The sequence below is a fragment of the Toxotes jaculatrix genome, chromosome 14 (genome assembly GCF_017976425.1).
Source record: "Toxotes jaculatrix isolate fToxJac2 chromosome 14, fToxJac2.pri, whole genome shotgun sequence".
NCBI lineage: Eukaryota > Metazoa > Chordata > Actinopteri > Toxotidae > Toxotes > Toxotes jaculatrix.
In genome coordinates, this window is record NC_054407.1 from 23377691 (window position 1) to 23397832 (window position 20142).

The following is a 20142-nucleotide window of genomic DNA, read 5'->3' on the forward strand; positions in this document are numbered from 1 at the left end:
TAACTTATGCTGAAATCACTCACTGGTCTATTTTCAGGCGTGTCTGGCAACCGTGTGAAAATGGGACAGGGGGAAGTGTTAAACATGCACTTGTTGTCACCTGATACATCGAAGCATCGAAACTGAACTTAATTGAAACTTAAATTTAAGTACTGCTTAAACAACAACAATTCGTGGACTGATTAACCTCCTGTCTGTCATCCTAGCCGCAACATCCCACCGCAAAAAAGTGGTGATGAACACCATGATTAGCGCTGGCCACAGCTTACGTTTGTTCTGCAAAAGCCTGTTATGCTATTAGCTTGTATTATCCGACTGGACGCCTGTGGACTCTTTCTCTCTCTAACTCAGCTCTGCTGTCACAGTGCAGGAGAATTACAGCCGCCGTCAGCTCCAGCTAACCAAATTAGCACTTGTTATGCAACCTGCTAGACTTGGCTCTCAGGTCTGCTGCTTCAACCTTTCATTAAGGTTTGCACACAGGACGGCCCGGCCGACTGCTACAAGGCTGACATATGTACATATGTTTGTTTTTTTTCTTGTTAAAGCAGTTTAAGATTGATATGCCGTTTCGCTTTCTATATCAGAAGATCAAGTGCCAGAAATTTCTTCTTGGTAAGAAATTCACAGAACAAAAGCCCAAAGAGTCTGAATTTAAAAAAAACAACAACAAAAAAAACCCAAACTCAATAAAATGAGATTTTTTAAAATAACTAGTAACATCATGCCAGCCTGGTGGTGCATAAACTTCCCCTTTGTTGAATTCTGACCAGTGAATTTGCATTATAAGTGAACACTGTGCCGTCCAGGTGTTTACTGTGTTTGAAAATTAACGAGTCACTGATTCTAGTCTACACCCTGCTTTGTACAATACTACGCTGCTAGACTATACGCTGCAGCATCACTCTCACTGACTGTTTACTGTCTATGACTAGACCTACGCCTGACCCGTGACATCACATCCTGCTGAGTGCGGGGCTCTGAAAGCAAGTCTAACCAAGCCTTTTTAAACCTATTAGCTACCTCGGATCATTTCAGCTTTCAGATTGCCATCTTTCTGTGTGCAGTCCATTTGTGTTGTGTTTTTGTGCTCCTGTCTTCCTGTTACAGAATAGAAGACACTGGCTTTATAATCCTGTTGCACTATTTTCATTCACAGACTTACAGAAAAACAGGCTAAATACCGATTACAGCAAGACTTTATATCAAACAAATTTGTAATAATAAAACCACTGAAACATCTGTGACATGTTTGGCAGTGCATCTGCAGACATTAGCTGGGGCTCCATCCACCAGTGTAATCCCACCACTGCGGCAATGGCAGCTAAAATGCAGAGTTTAAAAAAAAAGTTTCTGACTAGACTTGGGAGCTACGGTGATATTGTTATTTACGAAATAAAACAGTACACAAGGAATGAGGCTGCTTAATTCTTAGTCCTCAGATTCTGATAAATGCATATTCTTCAATTACTAATACAAATTACTTACTGCAACTAATATAATGTGTCACACAAATAAAGCATGGTAGACATCAGATGGAACATGTGCATGCTGAGTGTGTGTGTGTGTGTGTGTGTGATGTTGGTTAATTAGAGCACTTGGTCTCAGGAGGATCAGACCTGGAACACGACCGTCTCTGCTACGTGACAGCAAGCCAGGTGGCAGTGTGTGTGTCTGATAAGTTGGTGGTAGTGAGAGGAGCCAGACATAAACAAACATAGCTGAGCAGACAAACATTCACACACCCGCACATAGTAAATACCAGTAAATGTACAGATGACCCAGCAGAGTAGAATTAAATGGGACAGAGTGCATGTGGAAACAAACAAAATGGAAAAAAAAAAAAAAACCTTATCACCCAAAGGCTTGAGAGGTGGTTCTGGAAAGTGTGTAGTTTGCTCCTATGTGGAGGACACCAGCTGTTGGATTATGTGAATCCAGGCTTACTAAGAAATGTCCATCAGGTTTGTTTGGTTACACCAAAACGGCTGACAATGTTGTCTAACTTCATTACAACAGCAAATGTTTACATTCATATCACCAGGTTAGTGTGTACTCGTTTAACAGCATACCAACAGCTACATGAAACAGCGTTAAGACCGGCCGGAGCATCAGAGCAAGGATTTGATGATGATGGTTTAAAATGTGCATATGTTTTTCTTTAGCATGAATTTGCTTGCTGAGGATAAGACCTGGTGGAAAACCTGCTGTAGAGAACAGCACAGTCAAGCCTCTGCCCTTCCTCCTCCTCCTCCTCCTCCTCTTCCTCCTCCTGCTGCTGCTGCTGCTGTCATTGGCCAGGGCATTATTTGAGCCCTCACATGGTTGAGTGAATTCAAGCGACTAAGGATCCCACACTGGGCAAGCTGCCAATCTTATGTTAAGATCTTGGTCTTAAGTACATTCCTGCACTCTTGCTGCAGCACTATAAAGTACATTTGGCATTGAAATGGTATTGAAGCATACTGACATTTAAGCAGACAAATTACTGACCTAGTACTTTAGAGCAAAGTTGTCAAATCATGATAAAGCTGTAACAAAGCTATAATAGAAACAGATCCAGGTTGACCCTTGAACATAGAAAGCAAGCGTGTGGACACCCTCGACTATTTAAGAAAACAAAACAGCCAAACAATTTACAGAAATTAGCTCTTAGAGAAGGGAGACACACACAGAACCTGGCAACCCGGTGCACATGTTGCAATCCTTTTCAAAGTTCACTTTGGGGTGCAGGGAAGTGCAAATAAGCTTGAAAGAGCCAAAAAATCATGAGTCCAGCCCTGAAAGATAACATATCCCGGGGGAATCGGATGGCACCTGTCACGTAGGCAAACTTACAGGTTCCCTAAAGTTACATACCAGCACATCGGCAAACAGGCAAACCAGCACAACAGCAAATAAAGGCAAATTCTTGTACCTGCACTGACAAATACCCACCTGAGTGTTAGACAATAAGGTTTAAGGTTTAAGCTGAGCTGTATCTCAATTCAGTATAAACTTGTGCAGCATTTTAAGTCCTTGCCCCGACGCTCCTCCTATGCCATGCAGCTATTATGGACAAACAGAATTATCATGCAAGCACATAATGTATGAAGTGACTAAGTGGTCAACATGCAATGGGAAGAGACGCGTCTCTTTATCTCATTGCCTGGGGCTGATCGATAAACAGCCGGATAAACAACAAGAATGAACAGGAACAAACCCGGATGCTTGTCAAGTCACTCTTCAAAATATAAGCTTCGCTGTAAATTTGTAAAAGACGTTAACGTCAACATTGCGCTTGATTTGAATGAATACGGTTTGACAGCCTCAACAGAACAACATGCTACATGGCAATTACATGAAAACCGCTGCAATCAACGAGCAATTAAATACGACGCATCAACAAATACTATCAAACTCAATCCGTGTTTTATTTTGAAAGAACAAACTGGAACTGTGCACCTACACTTGTTTCACTTGACGCTCGAGCTGGTTGAGGAAGTCTGAGCGATTTGAACCGGGAATAAGTCGAAATTTTCTCGGTAAAATTGCCATAAACTCACTTCAGTCACATAAACACAAATTAAAAAAAAAAAAAATCAACCAAGGCTTAGACGCCGGGGCCGTAAAATCCTACTTTGACAACAGCAAAACGCGAACACGGGCGGCTGTGGCTAACGTACGGGCACACGGTTCACGGTTGTCGCTTGTGTTGATCAGGAAGGGGGGTTTTAACAGCTAACTTAAAGTTAAACAGCACAGTCCCGTTTGGGATGTTTGAGCAGTAATCACACAGTGTTTGAACACGTTAAACACGTTAGCGTTTACTTTATAAAAAAAAAAATCTTCCACCGCAGACGTGAGACCTGGCAGCAGGTTTGGCGGATAACCGGTGGAAAGTAGCGTATTTTTTTTTTTTTTTATCCGTCTAGCTAACGATAATTTAGCCTAAAAATCATCGCACGGCAGTGATAGCTGTCACTCAAGTCGGTTTAACCGACACGTCTTCGTGTGCTCCCCCGTCAACAGTTCGCTAAAGAAGCTAAGGCACCGCAGACACGGGGAAATCACAAATACCGGTCGATTTTAACGTTAATTACCGGGCTCAACCACTTCACCCCATTATACATTTTCACAGCACCGCACAGATGTCATAACGGTAAAGTTGCGGCGCCATTAAAAGGGCAAAATGCACCATAAAGTACGATAACCTCGGTATAAACTGCAACAGACACTTTGCACAAATCTCCTATTAGATTATTATAGGGTTTATTTTTGTAGGAGGGGGGTGGGATAGAGGTGGGGGGTTTGTCGGAGGGGGGCAGGACAGGAAACTTACCTGAGAGTTGAGAGAGCATGGCTGCGTGCTGTGCGGGATGTGTCGCTCGGTGTTGTCGGTGCGGAGCCGGTCAGCGGGACGGATCTGCAGCAGCAGCAGCGTCCAGGGCCGGAGCCGCCATATTCCTCTGGCTCAGAGGCTCCTCGGCTGCTTTACCAGTAGACCACCCCCCCTTCCACCACCACCACCACCACCTCCATCACCATCTCCACCTCCTCCATGCATCCACTCATCTCATTACTCACTTGGAAAACGAATTACTTTTAAGCCACATTGCTATGGTTTTGTCATGAAAGCTTTAAGACGTAACACTGAATATAAAGTCTGACCTTTTAATAAAAAACAGGCTGTTCCACCAGTGACAGTTTAGTTAATAGCGCCCTATCCTACTTTATAGTGTTTTATTAAGTTCTACTCTTTGTAATTTACTGTCATATTAATATAAAATCTGACTTTTTGATGTGTTCGTTTGCTTATTGTTTGTTATATCATTGTAATGCCCCTTTAAGGATTTCATATGCGTATTTCTAATGGCATTTTTCTCTCAATATACCGCTAATGTATTCATTAAAAGTCTGGAAATTAATTTGTTTGACTAGTTTCATCACCAGTTGATCAACCGAAATACTGCGAATGACCAGATTTTCCCAACTAGGCTAAGTTCTAACTAGTCCCTGGCTGTATGTTCGACAGCCCTAAAAATCAGTCAAACATGTCATTTATACCGTGTGCAAAACCACAGGTGAATAATAACCTAACTACACTGTTTGGTGTATGTCTGTACTATCACTGCAACACACATAGTGGTACCATTAAAATACCCATATGGCTGGCACATTCAGATATTAGTGGTTTATGTCTGCACTATGAGTTCTACCAAACTCGTCTCTGTTAGCACTTTACTGTGTTACTGAGGCCCTCTTAGGTTCAGCAGTGTTTTCAAGCCTGCTGTGTCCTTCTAATGTGCTGCATGATTCATGCATCGGAGTTCTATATTAAAAGTGATGACGCTGCTTTCAGTAAAATCAATTCTCAGCCCAAAATGAGCACTTTACGTAGAAAAACCTACAGACACAGAGAAATCTCATTTAGCTCTGAGAAAAGTCCCCACACATATTGCAGCTACTCTATTAGTCAATATGAAAACTGATCAGACTCATCAAGGCGTTTGCAAGAGGTCAGAAGTTCAAACAAAGGATCCTATTATTGCTTATCAGAGTATGATGAGAAGAGTATGATGATTTAGGTGAGCTTATATTCAGCTGTGCAAAGCTGTTTTTTAAGTGGCAATCTAAATTACTAATGTGTTGTAGCTGATACATTAATATCACCTTGAGATACCTCCACCCCCAGAATGATCAGTAATTATCACAAATACACAATAATTCTCATTCTTGCTCCACAACTCACTGTAGCATTCTTTAGCTCACTCCACACAAACACGTTCTTTACAACTGTGATCTGAAACAAATTTCTGAAAAAAACCCCTATATATTTGTAATGTTTGGGTTCTGTTTGAATGTTGAATCTGCAATGTCTCATTAGAAACTGTTCAAGTTATCTCCCAGTAAAACGATTTAGCAGATACTGCCACCTAGTGAGTAACTGAGAATTTGTGCAGCGTTTCTAGTGCAAAGTTCAAGCGCAGTGCTTAATTATCAAGACTGAGAAGACAGGAACTAAATCAAATCAAAGTTTATGCAAGAGCATCTGTCATTTGTCACAGTCAACAGTTTTTGGGAACACACACATTTCATTTGGACTATACTCTCAGCCCTATTTCTTTTTCCTTCTGACTTTCCTTTACCCAGTGCTTCCCATGCACATCTTCTCATTCTCATGTCTGAGAAAATGAGAACTTTTCCCCCAATCAAATATTCCTTGGCACAAGATTCACTAGTAAACAAAATTAATTTCTGGGAAACTCCATCAGGGCTTCAGACATAAGCAAATTCAGTGATATACCGTACAATGCGTGCTGTATTTACTGCTGCCTGAGAGGCTAAACTTATGGGGAAAAAGCCTTCTAGAAGGAAGACGGCAAGGAAGACAAGCAATTTAATTCTGCCAAATGAGGGCACTGCAGCACACTGATCACGCTGTAGGATGGGACTAATCTTCCTTTCAGCTACAGGCAAAATTCAGCTGAACACCAGACAAACTTCAGCCTTGATAAACTTTGACACAGGCTGCAGCTCAGTCCTGGTGGCTCCGGTTTTTGGTTTTGTTCTGTGTACTCCAAGTCAGGAAACCTCCAAGGCAACAAAACTGACACTTAAGGCATTTAAGCACAAACATTATGCTGAAGGGTTATCATTTTCCACCTGACATATTCTGAAGTGTTGACAGAATGAATTTCATCTTCATGGCCCAATGATCAGTCCATTTCATCACTGTGTTGGTGGACATCACAGGTTACTCTTCCACTGGGTGTTCTGTGAGGACTCAGTAACTGTAGAAAAAAAAAAAAGAACACTTGTTAGTTAGAAATCTGGCAGTGAGTGAGGACCATTTCTAATTTGCATCACAGCACAGTGAGCAGCTATCACAGAGCTTTAGCCTTAACACATAATGCTAAAACTGTCTGTACAGCCAGGTATGTCTGATTTGGTTAAACTGACCCTTGAATCTTAATAAACGGAACCAAGAAACTTTCTACTGGTAAAAACTAATGTAAAAAAAAAAAAAGATTTGCAACAGTTTTTGCAGTTGTGGTAAAAAAACAAACAAACAAAAAAAAACATACCCAGGCTAATCTTGCCTTCTTTCTCCAGTTTCTTTAAGTGATGGACCAAGTTCACATTAGCTGCTTGGTGCAGGTATTCGGGGGTGTCCTGGAAGACATGCAGTGAACAGAAGTGAAAAGATGAGAAAAGCATTTATCGGTGACCCCCCACCCCCCCCGAAAAAAAACAGTCTATGGAAGAATTTTCAGTTCACTTCCATAAACTTATCCTAGTTGTCGTCATTTAGTATTTTTACTTTGTATTTTGAGGAACTTACTGTTGCATCTGCTCCCAGTGCCTTTAATGTGACCTGAAAGCATCCCCATCAGGTACGAATGTCACTAAACAAACTTCTCTGGTTCAGGTTTACTATACTGCTGGTCTGAGCTTCAGTCCTTACACCAGTCAGTCAGCCCTCAACCACAGACTGGAAAAGCCTCAAACTGACACAGGGTTTTGTTCTGACCTTATAGACAATCTTTACAAGCTCCATGGAGGAGAAAGGCTTTCCTGCTCCGTCCTGAATGGCAGCCAGGATCTGCTGCTCTCTCTGGTGCCGGTGGCTGATGTAGTGTCTGATCTTAGATCCAGCATCCTGAACCACAGGGCCGTGACCTGCACAGAGGGCGGTAGCAGAGTTTATATGCAATCATGTAAAAGACTTTTTAAGAACGAGCATCAGACATTTAAAGTGTCATGTGGTATATCACTCACAGCATGTGCTCACTCACCAGGGTAGATGAGGTCGGCCTTAGAGTCCAGCAGGATCTTCAGAGATTTCATGTAGTCGTAGAGATCCTCAAACACGGCCGTGCCCTCGCCCAGGATGCAGTCTCCAGAGAAGAGTGCCTGCTCCTCCTCCAGCAGCAGGGCCATGTGGTCGTCAGTGTGGCCCGGGGTGAACAAAACTCTGGGAAACAGGAATATAAAACATGGCTCTATGCTCATATACTGGATTGTCACAAGACTCAGACATTAGCCATGACAGTGTGTGGTACAACACTCGTCAACCAGTAAACAGATGTTAACAAGTATTTTGCTGTTACAATGGATCAGTTATCCCCTCAAAATATCTTCAACATATTCTACATTTTCCCGCTGAGAAAGATTTTTTTAAATTATATATTGTTGTAAATGATCTTTCTCTAAACTATATTATCTGTGTTATTGGTTTTGTTTTTTAGTTGTTTTTATTTCTTGTAAAGCTAGTGAAAGTCCTGCCTGTTTAAAATGCTCTCTATATATATTCAACTTGCATGTAACCTGAACTGACTTGAGTGTAGCCCCTTCTGTCTGGACGACGTCTCCATCTTTTAGGAAAGTATAGCTCTTGTTTCCAGCCGTGTCTGTGACTTGACTGGAGCGAGGCAGTTTGCTGACCCGTACCTCAGAACCTTCAGGAGGGAAAACAGAAATATTGGGCAGAAACATAAGACTGAACAGTAATGGTCTTTAGACAGGGATAAAAGGTCCAGGGGTCATTAAACCTGTTCCACACATTCTGTCCTCACCAGTGATGTCCCTGCAGATGTCTTCCACTCCTCCCGTGTGGTCGTGATGCCAGTGTGTGACAATGATTTCCTGTATGCTGGTGTTGAACTGTGTCAGAGCCTGTTTCAGACTGCTGATGTATTCTGGCACAGCAGGTTCTCCGGTGTCTATCAGCACCCTCCTGGAATAAAATGACACATTCTGTGTTCATACATAAGGCTTTAAAAGTAGCTCTCCATATTCACGTATGACCAAGTGTTTTATTTTTGATGACTCAGCGCTGGGATAACCCAGACTCTATAGAATTAAGTGTTTTTGTTTTGGGTATCAGTGTTCTAATATTGTGTACTAAGCATATTTCCACAAGTAAGGACAGTATATCATATTTTTTGACAGAAAAAAATTCAGTATACGTTTTCAGTCTTGGTCTACGTCCTACGTATTTTAGTCTGTGAGCAAGGAAACATTGAATTTTTGAAGTTTTGAAGGGAATTTGGTCTGGCGTCCTTATCCATGGGCTAAAGGACATTCTGTAGGCTAGCTGGACTTTAACCCTGACTACGTCTTTGGCAATACCGACACTCTGAAACAGACAACACGTCAAAGCAAGCTTCGTTCCGCGAACACAATAAACGACAGCGTTAGTAAGACAAGTGTCACCTTTCCCCAGTGCCAACCAGGTAAGTGTTGGTTCCCTGCAGAGTCATCGGTCCCGGGTTGCAGCCCAAAACCCGGACAACTCGGGCGGACAGCTGCTCTATGCGAGGAATAATTGCACTCATAGCTGGAGCCGATGCAACGTTAGCTAGCGAATAAAACACCAAACACACAGATACGAGCAACCACGAAAACCTCGTCAAACAGGCCATGCACAGGAAACTGCATGTGATCGATGTTTACTTCCTGTAAGAGCCAAAACACCCTTCAAAATAAAAGTCGCCTCAAAAGCATTACTTCAGAAGTACTCGCGGTGGGTATGGTTTGTCTCAGATTATTATCTCTATTTGATGCTATATACATACGCCTCTACTGTACCGTTAATTCTTATGTTATTGCAAATTACAAATTCTTCTTGTAATTTATTTTTTCACATGCTTATTACAAACACTAGGTGGGGCCATTGTCCAGTTTGACACAGGCTCTGTCACCTCTCACCTCATAAGTGACACAGTGACACTTGAACGTACAGTATTTAGAGGTCCTGGATTATCAGCGTTTCATAGAAGGAGAACTTTAGTAGTTGGCACTGATAATGATGCTTGGCAGCGCCTCACAGTTCAACCTCAAATATCAGGGCTATCTGTCTTAATGACTGTTGTTATTACCCTCATTAAATCTGAAAGTTTAAATGGTTGTTTTTATTACACCTCAAACTCAGGGAACCAACATCATTAAAATATGCTTAACCATGTAAAAATTGATGCTGCTTTGTATCGGACCCTGACCTCTGACCTCCCTGTAGGTGCATTAATTAAATATCAATAGAGATATGTAGCTCGTTTAATTAGTCTTTCAGTTAATTTCAAAATGTTTGATGGACATATTTGGGATAAAAACTGACAGTGTGGCTGTGTAGCAGGTTATGGGCATAAAACACAAGTTGTCCTGTATAGCCATTTCTTTAAGAACAACAAACAGTAAAGGGTCCTTTGATGTATTCTTACAGTGATTGTGACGTCCACCACCAGTGACATAAATAAGGGAATCTTTAAGTTGCTCTTTATACTACAGGTGTTGTTGGAGTTTTGACTTTTTTCCCTTCTCCATGCACCTTCTAAGTAGGTGAAGTTGTAGCATAAATTCCTACTCAGCTTCTACTCAGAGATCTTATCTTCTCAGTCCTCTGCGTTTTGCACTTTTAAGCCTGACAAAGAGTGAATAAATACATATATGTTTGTTACAACATGTATTACAACACCAGATGGATATAAAAGACAGGAGAATCCAGCTATAACATTTACAGGTAGGAAAAGGTGGCAGAGAAAGCAGAGACATTATTTCGCCAATATGAAACAGATCCTGACATCTGGGCATCCAAGGGCCCCATCCTCCTCTCTCTGTCTCTCTCTCGCTTTGTAATTACACGACATAATGGTGGTGCAGTCGGCCCGTAATCTCCCATTATAATCAGTCTCGGCTGCCTCCACTCGCTCTCCACCACGGCTTCTAATTCAATATAAATGTAAATGACTGGGGGAGAGAGAGAGAGAGCGAGGGAGGGGGGTCAGGAACAGTAAGTAGAGTGTAAATGTGGGAGTCTGATCTCACCACAAATCCGTACTTATATTTAAGTTGTGCTCATCTTTATAATAACATGTACAAATTGATTGTGGACTGTGAGGACCACAGAACGTTGGTGTGGTCTAAACCAGAGAGGATGTTGTCATTAAACATTACGGCAAGATAAGGAGAATTTAATTGGCTCCTCAACTAAAACTCTGAATTTAAAACATTAGTTCACCTTAATAATAAAAAATATTTCTCACTTACATCTAGTGGATTCTATCAGTCCACATAATTTTGTGTTTTGTCCAGGTTTTTAGATTTTTGTCTCAGAGATTTCCACCAAATACAGTGAGGGTAAAGGGTAATTACTTTAAAAAAAAAAAAAAAAAAAACATTGTTTTTTTCTACAAACATCACTCTGGATAATCCAAGGACCTCGCTGTCACTTTTCACTGGTTGTTGACACCGTGTTCAGTGGATTATCCATGGTAACAGAGGAGTCCTCACCAGAAGAAAATGCCAGCACCAGATGTTTGTTGAAATGCTTAAAATGACCTCCGTATAATTTTTCCTGACGAGTGAAATGTTCTGGTCATGCAAATAAATGATGTTCCCTCTCAGAAGGAAGCAGGTATGGAAGCTAAGTGTCTAACGATGACATCCAAGACCTCGGTCTGACAGCTCTGCCATCCTCCATCTGGCAGAGCGACTCTGTGTAGTTTTAAGACCGTTGTTGTTTTGGTTTATTTTAAGCTCATTTTTATGTTTAGTCAAATTGCTTCCATTTGGTAAGAGAAATATAAGGCTACAACCAACAGTTATCGTGATTATCAACAACTCTGAAAGTTATTTTTCTGAATAATCCACTGCTTGTTCAGTGAATAACATGTCAGAGTATAGTGAAAAGGGCCAGTTATTATACACTGAAGCCTGAGAAAACATATACAAACAGCTTCTTTTTTTTTTCCTTCCAGCAGTCCAAGAATGCAATCACAGAAACTGAGAAAATTAGCAAGCCCTGCTTTTCTTTTTGGTCCGTTGACTAATCTGATTAATCATTCTAATTACTTCAGCTGTAGATTACTGGTTAGTTTCTTGGTACCTGGGGAAATAATGAGACTGCCATTTATAGTGGGGGTGCATAGGTAACAACACATTTTTTTTTGCCCTGGGGCTGCCTCAGTAGTCAGTCTGGCTGTGGTGTAACGACAGTTACTGTCTAATTTGGTGTGTGTGTGTGTCAATACAAATTAAGATACTGCTTTTAAAAATCACATCTCGTATTAATTGCAAAATGGTGGATAATTCGCTATCATGGTGAAACTCTTCTTTCAGTTACATTTGTCATCACCATTACATTACAATTATAATCACAATTTGGTTTTTATTTTCACCAGTGGGTTTAAGATTGTAATGTGGAAAATTAAAGAGGAGACCATTACCATTACCTTTATCATGTGAAATTTAGTAAATGTTATTTTTCATTATTATGAAAAACAGCCGCTGTTTACTCCCATTTTCGCTTATAACAACTGCCATTAAACACGACCACATTGTGGCCTACTACTAAGTGAGAAATACTGACTGAGAAATTTCATTTCAGATAGCAATTTTCTCCCCATAATTAATTCATATAATATTGTATTTTGGAACGAAGCCCTTCATCTGTCATGTGGGTTTTAACAAAAGATGATATCAAGTTAATAAAAAATTCAGCTCATATGAAAGATTCCACCAAACATGGCACCTTTGGTACCTGCAAAGTAACTGTGAAAAATCTCATCGCAGCTTCAGTCTGCAGTGAGAAATGAGGCAATATGTTACTAAACTGTATCACAATTCATAATTCAAAATGCTGCGTAATTAACTTTCTCCTCCGGAGCCTTAATGTGATACCAAATTAAATAAGTGGAAGGAGAGAGAGAGAGAGAGAGAGAGAGAGAGAGAGAGAGAGAGAAAGAGAGAGATGAAGGAGATAGAGAGGAGGAACGAGTATCAGGGAAATATCAATTTAGAGGACGAGGGAGTAAGAGTCAGAGTCAGAGAGTGTGTGAGAAGGAGTGGTAGAGAGAGGAGGCAGGGGACAGGCAGGAGAGAGAGAGAGAGAGAGAGAGAGAGAGAGAGAGAGAGAGAGAGAAAACAGAGCAGAAAATAAACGTGTCTGTCTAAAGCTCCAAGTGATGATTTTTAATGGGACAACATAACGTTTAATTTGGTTGAAGCTATAGGATGTGACAAAGCATGAGTGTGAGAGCTAGTTTGTTTTTTTACTAAGCTAAGTGAATGCACTGATTCTGGCTGTCTACAGTTCAGTAAGTTCATTCTTTTGCAGCTGTTATTAACAAAATGTGACACACATTTGCATACACAAACCTGAAGTGAACATATCCATATATACTAGAAGTGTCCAGAAATCTTTAAAGCATAGTTTGACATTTTGGGAAATACACCGATCTGCTTTTTTTGCAGAGAGAAGGATACCACTCTCATGTCTGTGTGGTAAATATGAAACTACACTCCCTTGTAAACGAGCAAACTGACATTTTTACACCTCATGTTTTGAACGGATTAAACCAGTAAGAGCTTTAGAGTGTTGGTAGGTGGATTTTGTTGTCTTTGGACAGAGCCAGACTAGCTGTTTCCCGCTGTTTCAATTCTTTATGCTCAGCTAATGAGTATTCCTGTTTGTGTGTATGCGTTTGTTTGTGTACATGGTTGTCAACATGCAGACAGTGCCTCCAAATGAAACACAAGGTTGGATGTGAGAGACAGTTATTCGGCAGCAGACACACGTTCCCTCTGGACTAGATTAAGGTGACTTTCCACTGACATGCTGACTCACTGCAAACAGACCGACGGGCAGACAGACAGCAGAGACCCTGACAGAACCCTGGAGAACGTGCATTACAGCCCCTAAACTAACCAGCTCACTTCAAAAATCTTTCAAGTCAAATCTGTTAATTAGTTTCACTAAAGTGCAGGATGGAAGTCTTTGTCACAGAGGCACTTAGCTGCTGGACAGATAGCTCTGCTATGCACACTAAATAATGTAGACATAAATCCACTGATTTATTGAGAACCAGAAAGATGTGGCTGGGATTTAGCCAGATTTTTAGCCATGATTTTTATTAACTTTTTCTGAATCAAAATGTAACCCCCCCCCCCCCCCCCCCCCCCCCGTTGGACGTGGTGGCCACGTGCTCGGCAGTATTTAGCTGAGTTCAGGCTGTAACTCCATGGCATCACTATCATAATGCTGCATAATACAAAACCATTTGTTAGATGGTCCAGTATTAAACAATAAGGCTGGTGATATACAATATTTTTTCTTACTGTCAACAAACCCTAAGGAAAAAAACTAAACCAGCACTGAAATGATCCGACTAACAAGAACTGTGTTTGTATCCAAAGCCTGATACATCTTATTCCTCGGTGCCACAGAGCTCCACTCATGTCCAAAAACTATTAAAAACACTCTAATGAGACACAGTGTTGCACTGGGTAACATATTCCTTCATTACTGTGAACATACACACTGCAGTTTATTTTGACTCAGTCCCACATACACCCTCCTAATGCCAGAAATACTGGAGCAACAAATGCGTGTTAATCCATTGCTGAAAATAGTCCCCAACAAACAGACTTCTTACTCCTGTTTGAGTAATGCTTACTGCTTGGGTAAGTGCCCAGCTGACGTACAACATTATTAAGCCTCTTTCAAAAACGAAACTAATCATCTGTGATCTATTTTTAAAGATTTATATCTTCAGCAGGAACCGGTGGACTTGAGGCTGAAAGCCATGGACTGACTGAGCATTAAGATGGACCGAAGCATTGTTGGTTTTGGTTGTTTCATGGGATTTGCTGAGATAAAGAAAATATACAGTATAACTAAGCTTATTTAGGGACGTGTTCAGTAAAAAAGCTGATTGTAAGATTTTTTTGTTTTTGTCTTTTATGAACATTGCCAAACCTAAAGGAATCAACCTACATAATTATTTTAATAATAGAAATGCATTTTAATCAGCACCTCACACCCACACCACAAAACACTTTGCAATAAAATTTCAAAATAAAACTAAACAGGCCCTGTATTTTCAGATCTACAGCACATGTTGCTTAGATTGTACTGCACTAACCGGCCACACTCGGATGTACAATGGAAGCAAATACAAAAGAATTGCAGTGACATCTTATGGCCAGTTGGGATAAAGCAGACAGACAGATGTTCACACAGACAGAGAGAGAGTCAGACAGCTACACAGACAGACAGTGAGCTGGTGTCGAACACTGTCTGATTTGGAGGCCGGCCAACTAGGGGAGAACTGTCAGACACTGGCAGGAAGCTGCTGATTAATCTGAGCAGTGATGGAGAAAAATCCTGAGAGGGCTGTGAGGTACTGTGTGTGTGTGTGTGTGTGTGTGTGTGTGAGAGAGAGAGAGAGAGAGAGAGAGAGAGAGAGAGAGAGGAAGAGAGGAAGCCAGTAAAATATGACAAGGTGCTACAAAAGGGAGAAAGACAGAGGGAGAGCCATTTATTGTTATGTTGCTGATACTTTGTGTTATCTTCAACTGATTTACACAGCGCTGCTCATCCAACATTCACGCCAATAACGGAAACTGAATAGAGACTGAGGACACGAGTCAAAGGGGAAATTAAGGACAGAGCAGATGGGAGAGAAAGACAGAGAGAGAGAGAGAGAGACTGTGAAGGAAAGAAGGAGGACAGCGGCGAAGAGATAACAGCGGTGTGAGACTATAAAGAGGATGGTGGAGAAGAAAAACTGATGTAGATAAAGTGGAGGATGTGTACTGTAAAAGGTGTAAAGGTGAGAGATATGTGTGGAACTGAGAAAGGACAAATGGGGGAGGAAAGAGAGACAGGGAAGATAGGAAGTTTGGTGCTTCCTCACTAACCGGTCTACTCTTTGTTTCGGCATATGTCCAGGCACCAAGCAAAACTTATTTTGACAACACATCAACTTAAAAAAAATAAATAAATAAAATGATTTGCACTCCCCGCTCCTGCCGCCCACACTGGATTTGGGTGAAAAACAGGAGGAGTGACAAGCAAACCAGCTGCAGAAGACGAAATTAGGTGGACGGTGCGGCCATTTAGGAATCGGACTCCAACATTTTTGGTGGTAAATTGAGGATCATGCATCCATTCAGTTTACGCTGACTAATCAGGTTCGAGTCACAGTGGCAGGTCATCAACATGTCCTTCGCCCTGTCATGTCCTCCAGCTCCTTCAGTGTGATTCTGTGGCACTCTCCGGCCAAATGGGACAAATTACGCTCCAGTGTGTTCTCGGTTTGCCCCGGGGTCTCATCCCAGTTGGACGTGCCTGCAATACTTCCACAGGGCATCCAAATCAGACGTTTGAATCAGTTCACAGTGTAAACCCGATGGCACCCGTGGGGCTGATGAATGGCCTGTGCTGATGGCGGCTAAACTTAATCAACTCTCTTGATGCCTTGTTAATCGTCTGAATGGTCAAAAATCTGTCTCGCGGGCGACTGGGTGGATTTCTGACGAAATTTTAGTGGGCTCGTTTTCCTCGTGGCTGCTGTCAAAAGATTTGGTATAAACTATAATTAGCTTGTTTTAATTTGTTTTACTGGGGTGGTATTTTACATGATGTGGCTAAAATAACTGTTGCGAAATAAAACTGGGAAACTGAACTCCACTGCAGAACAGACCATACTGTCCACATTTTATGGCCATCTGCAGCATTCATGGCTCTCTTCACCTTTTAATGCTCCATCCTAACCTCAAACAAGAAGAAGTCGCTTCCTACCTGTGGGGATCAATCCACTGCTCGGTGTCAGCATTTGTCTAAAATGTGAGAAAGATAAGAGCAGAAAAGAGAGCTAATTAATTCTGACATTTTGTCTTACCAAGAGTTCAGACGGACAAAGGCGTTTTATTATTCTCATACTGTGCATTTTGTTTGTTTGTATGTTTGTTTGATTTTCAGGACTGGCCCTTGTCAGATATATTTTTTGTGTACAATGTGAGCTACTCATCCACTTACATTTGGTCATCAGAAACAAATAGAACCTATTCTATATATATAAAACAGGGAGAGGAATTCACGGCCCGTTCTCTCACAGGAATGTGTTTTCCTTCACGGGTCATCATCTGGTCCAGACAGGCTTTCATTACACTGTCATTCGTTTCACCTCTCTCGCCTCCAAAAATCACATCCAGACAACACAGAGATGGCACAGCGTCCACTGGCGACCCGAGAATATTTGCAATGCAGATTGAAATCAGCTTGGTGAGAGGAAAGGTTTAGATATTAAATATCCAAAAGTCCAAACGTGATCCTGAATGATTGCATGTCATGTCAACAGCGAGTTCCCTTTAATTTCTTATTTAAAGTGCCACGGGTGATTCACCCACCTTCATGTAGACCCACACTGATGCAGAGAGCCTGATTTTTTTATGATTATGGCTGCACACATTTTTTTTTTTTTTTTTATAAATAGACATGAACACAGAAGCTTGAAGAGGCATTCAGCTAAACTCATGCCAGGTTCATCCTCAGAGACTGAGGAACAGTGAATATATGAAATATTTGCTACTTGCCAGTGATAATCATGATCACTGTTGGTTCATCTGTTGATTATTATTATATTAAAACCGATGGACTATTTGTGTAGTGCAGATAAAGCAACAAATCCTCACATTTGGGAGGATGGATTACTGAATGTCTGACATTTTTCTTGGAGAAATGATTGAAACGACTAATGGACAATGATAATTTCATGGTTAAATATGATTTCTATTGGTTCCCTAATAGCCAGGAAAAGACTTTGGTCAAAATGTAGACAGTCGTTGGTTTTGAAGCATTGTTATTGCTTGTCATTGAATGTGAGGGTAATTACTGGTGAGACTTTTACATCTGCTTTAAGTTTCCAGTTCACCTGAGCTGCCAGGAAATCCACATCTAAGCAGGACATGAAAAAGTAAAGCTCTGTCACAAAAAAACTGTCCTAATTATGTTATATCGTCTCTTCCAAACAAGTGATCACCGCTCTTTGCAGTATCAGATACTCTGTGTAGATTGAAATGAAGCTCTTAGAGTCTGTAGCTTGCTCCCTTATGGAGGATGGATAGTTTGTATTCACAAAAGTTGGAATCCAAACCAGATCCAGTCCAATCCAGGAGGAAATCAGGAATTATTCGCTCAATTTTCATGACCAAACACATCAAGTTGGTAAATCACATCACAAACAACCTCTGCTTACCCTGACAATGGGGAAGCCATCTTGACTGAAGAGCAGCCTTACTCCTCCTCTCTTGGTTTGAAGATTGCCTGGCAGTGAATGAAGAATGAGCAGCGTCAAGATCACAAAAAGGCAGGTGAGTTAAGCCTCACTTTTCATTCTTCCATTTAAGCCCCGGGAATGAATCTCCAGATAATACTCACACCTTTGGCCTCGGGAATTGAAAAGCCCCCATGTGTCTGCAGGATGCGAGGCCATATTGGATCTGGGAAAAGAGCCCCAGACGCCATTACAGCTCATTTAAAGTTAAAGATGGAGCTTTTTTTTCTGTCTGTTTTTGCCCTGGGGCGTATGGAGCCTCTTCAGTGTGGAGGGGTGATATTAGCTTTAGCCGGCAGAAAAACAGAGAAAGGACAGATAGGAAGGAAAGCTTTTTAAAAAGAAGCCGTACGACTGTGAGATGGACAGCAGAGAGTTGCTGACTTACCGTAAAGGAAGAAGAAAGGTATTCAGAAATATTCTTCTCCTTTACTGAAGTAAAAGTACCAAAAGCACAATGTGAAATACTGCAAAATAAAATGAAGACTCTCCAAACTGTAACTCCGTCAAGTTTTATGGTTAAGTTGATTTTCATACCAAAAAATTCATAAAAAAATCAAAGGAAATTAATGGAAGTAAAACAAAAAGACAGAAAAAAAAAAAAACATAAGCATGGTTAGAAAATAGTAAGCTATGATGTATTATTATTTTACTTCTCACCGTACAGATACTTCTGCTTTGAGATGTCTGTCCGTCAGATTTCTGCCTCCATCCCTCTACAAGGTGGAGGTGAGTGGAAAAAGACATTTAAAAAATTGAGCAGCATCATCTCATTGTTTCCTGGACACAATGTCCCAGTGATGCAGGATACTCCGCAGACCTCACACCAACAATCACCAGTTTGAACTGCTTTCTCCTGAATAAACAGTCCTTATGAAAATATTCAGTGTAAAGTTTTAATACTGTGAGCGCCACAAGTAAAAGTGCTTTCACTCTGATTTTATTAAGATTAAGGCAGAAATCTCAGAGACACAAATCAAACCCTGGGAAACTGACCCACACACTCCTTAATAATGATGAACATGTTGTGAGTACAGGGTGGCCACTTCTGAAAAAAAAACAAAAACAAACCATTAACAGAGGATCTAGGAATCTGAGTGTGTGTCCTACACATGCCAGTGTACTGAGTGTATGCATGTGTGTAGTATTTGTGTTTGTGTGGGTGGGTGTGTCCTAAACATCCTAGTGCTGTTTAGGTATACCTTCGGAGTATGTGTGTGTTTTCTGACTTGTGCTCATTAAGTTCCTATGTGTGTGTTTGACAATGTGTGTGTGCCCTGTTTGTATATGCATGTCTTCCCTGTGTGTGTGCCCAATCAGCTGTGCGAGGAAACACACCCACTTCCCTCTCTTACCGGCCCTGCCTCTCCTGATTGGCTGCGCTGCAGCCGACACATTGCTCCCCCATTGGCCGGCAGACCAGGAGGCGGCAGTTTGTTGCTGTTGCTAAGATCCTGTTGCTAGGTTCTCGGCTGTTGCTAGGAGACATGCGATGCATTATGGATGGCTGGTTTCCTCATGGAGGAGCGAATCTGAAATGCTGATGACTGAAGCCTCCATCACTCTCTCTGTCTCTCTATCACTCTATCATCCCAACACTGTCTCTCTCTCAGTCGCTCAGTGAGTCTATTTTTAACCATTTGGTCACTAATTTAAATTTGCTTTAATTGCACGACCGTGATTAATTACGCAGTGGCCAAAGCAGGTTGTACGAGGTTTCCCATGTTAAGATCCATTTGGATGGGGTCAGTGGTGGACAGCTGTCGTGTGACAGCTTTTGGTGTTTCATTATTGTGGTTCCGCGGCACAGACACAATAACACAATAGCCTACATGAGTGTGTGTATAACAAAGATTTAGCTGCCTATTGAGCTCTATTACCTTAAGAAATCACATTCGTGATGCTCTTAAATGCAGGGTACAATGCTGAAGATGCACAGGGGGCAAAGTGTTATCTTAAACTTAATCAGTCTCAGACATATTATTATCACTAACCACAGCCTGAGTAGTAGTTGCAGTAATAAAACGTTTTTCTTGCACCTTTT

At 41.3% G+C, this 20142-nt stretch overlaps 1 protein-coding gene across 1 annotated transcript; it reads right to left on the reverse strand.

Moving 5' to 3' along the window:
• Window positions 1-5992: 5992 nt before the first annotated feature.
• lactb2 (lactamase, beta 2) lies at window positions 5993-9406 on the reverse strand. The gene is made up of 7 exons (XM_041054326.1): window positions 9199-9406; window positions 8559-8719; window positions 8321-8441; window positions 7779-7957; window positions 7514-7662; window positions 7068-7155; window positions 5993-6773 (listed from the first exon to the last, which is right to left on the reverse strand). Exons 1-7 carry the CDS (start codon window positions 9318-9320, stop codon window positions 6730-6732), a joined length of 864 nt encoding a protein of 287 aa, XP_040910260.1. The 5' UTR covers window positions 9321-9406; the 3' UTR covers window positions 5993-6729.
• Between the last annotated feature and the right edge of the window lie 10736 nt (window positions 9407-20142).

Excerpts from the sequence above, each read along its gene's own strand:
- lactb2 (XM_041054326.1), bottom strand. The coding sequence starts at position 9,320 with ATGAGTGCAATTATTCCTCGCATAGAGCAGCTGTCCGCCCGAGTTGTC. Across the intron at positions 8,442-8,558 it reads CATCTGCAGGGACATCACTG|GTTCTGAGGTACGGGTCAGC; the intron begins GTGAGGACAGAA and ends TCCCTCCTGAAG. Across the intron at positions 7,663-7,778 it reads GGCCGACCTCATCTACCCTG|GTCACGGCCCTGTGGTTCAG; the intron begins GTGAGTGAGCAC and ends CCCTCTGTGCAG.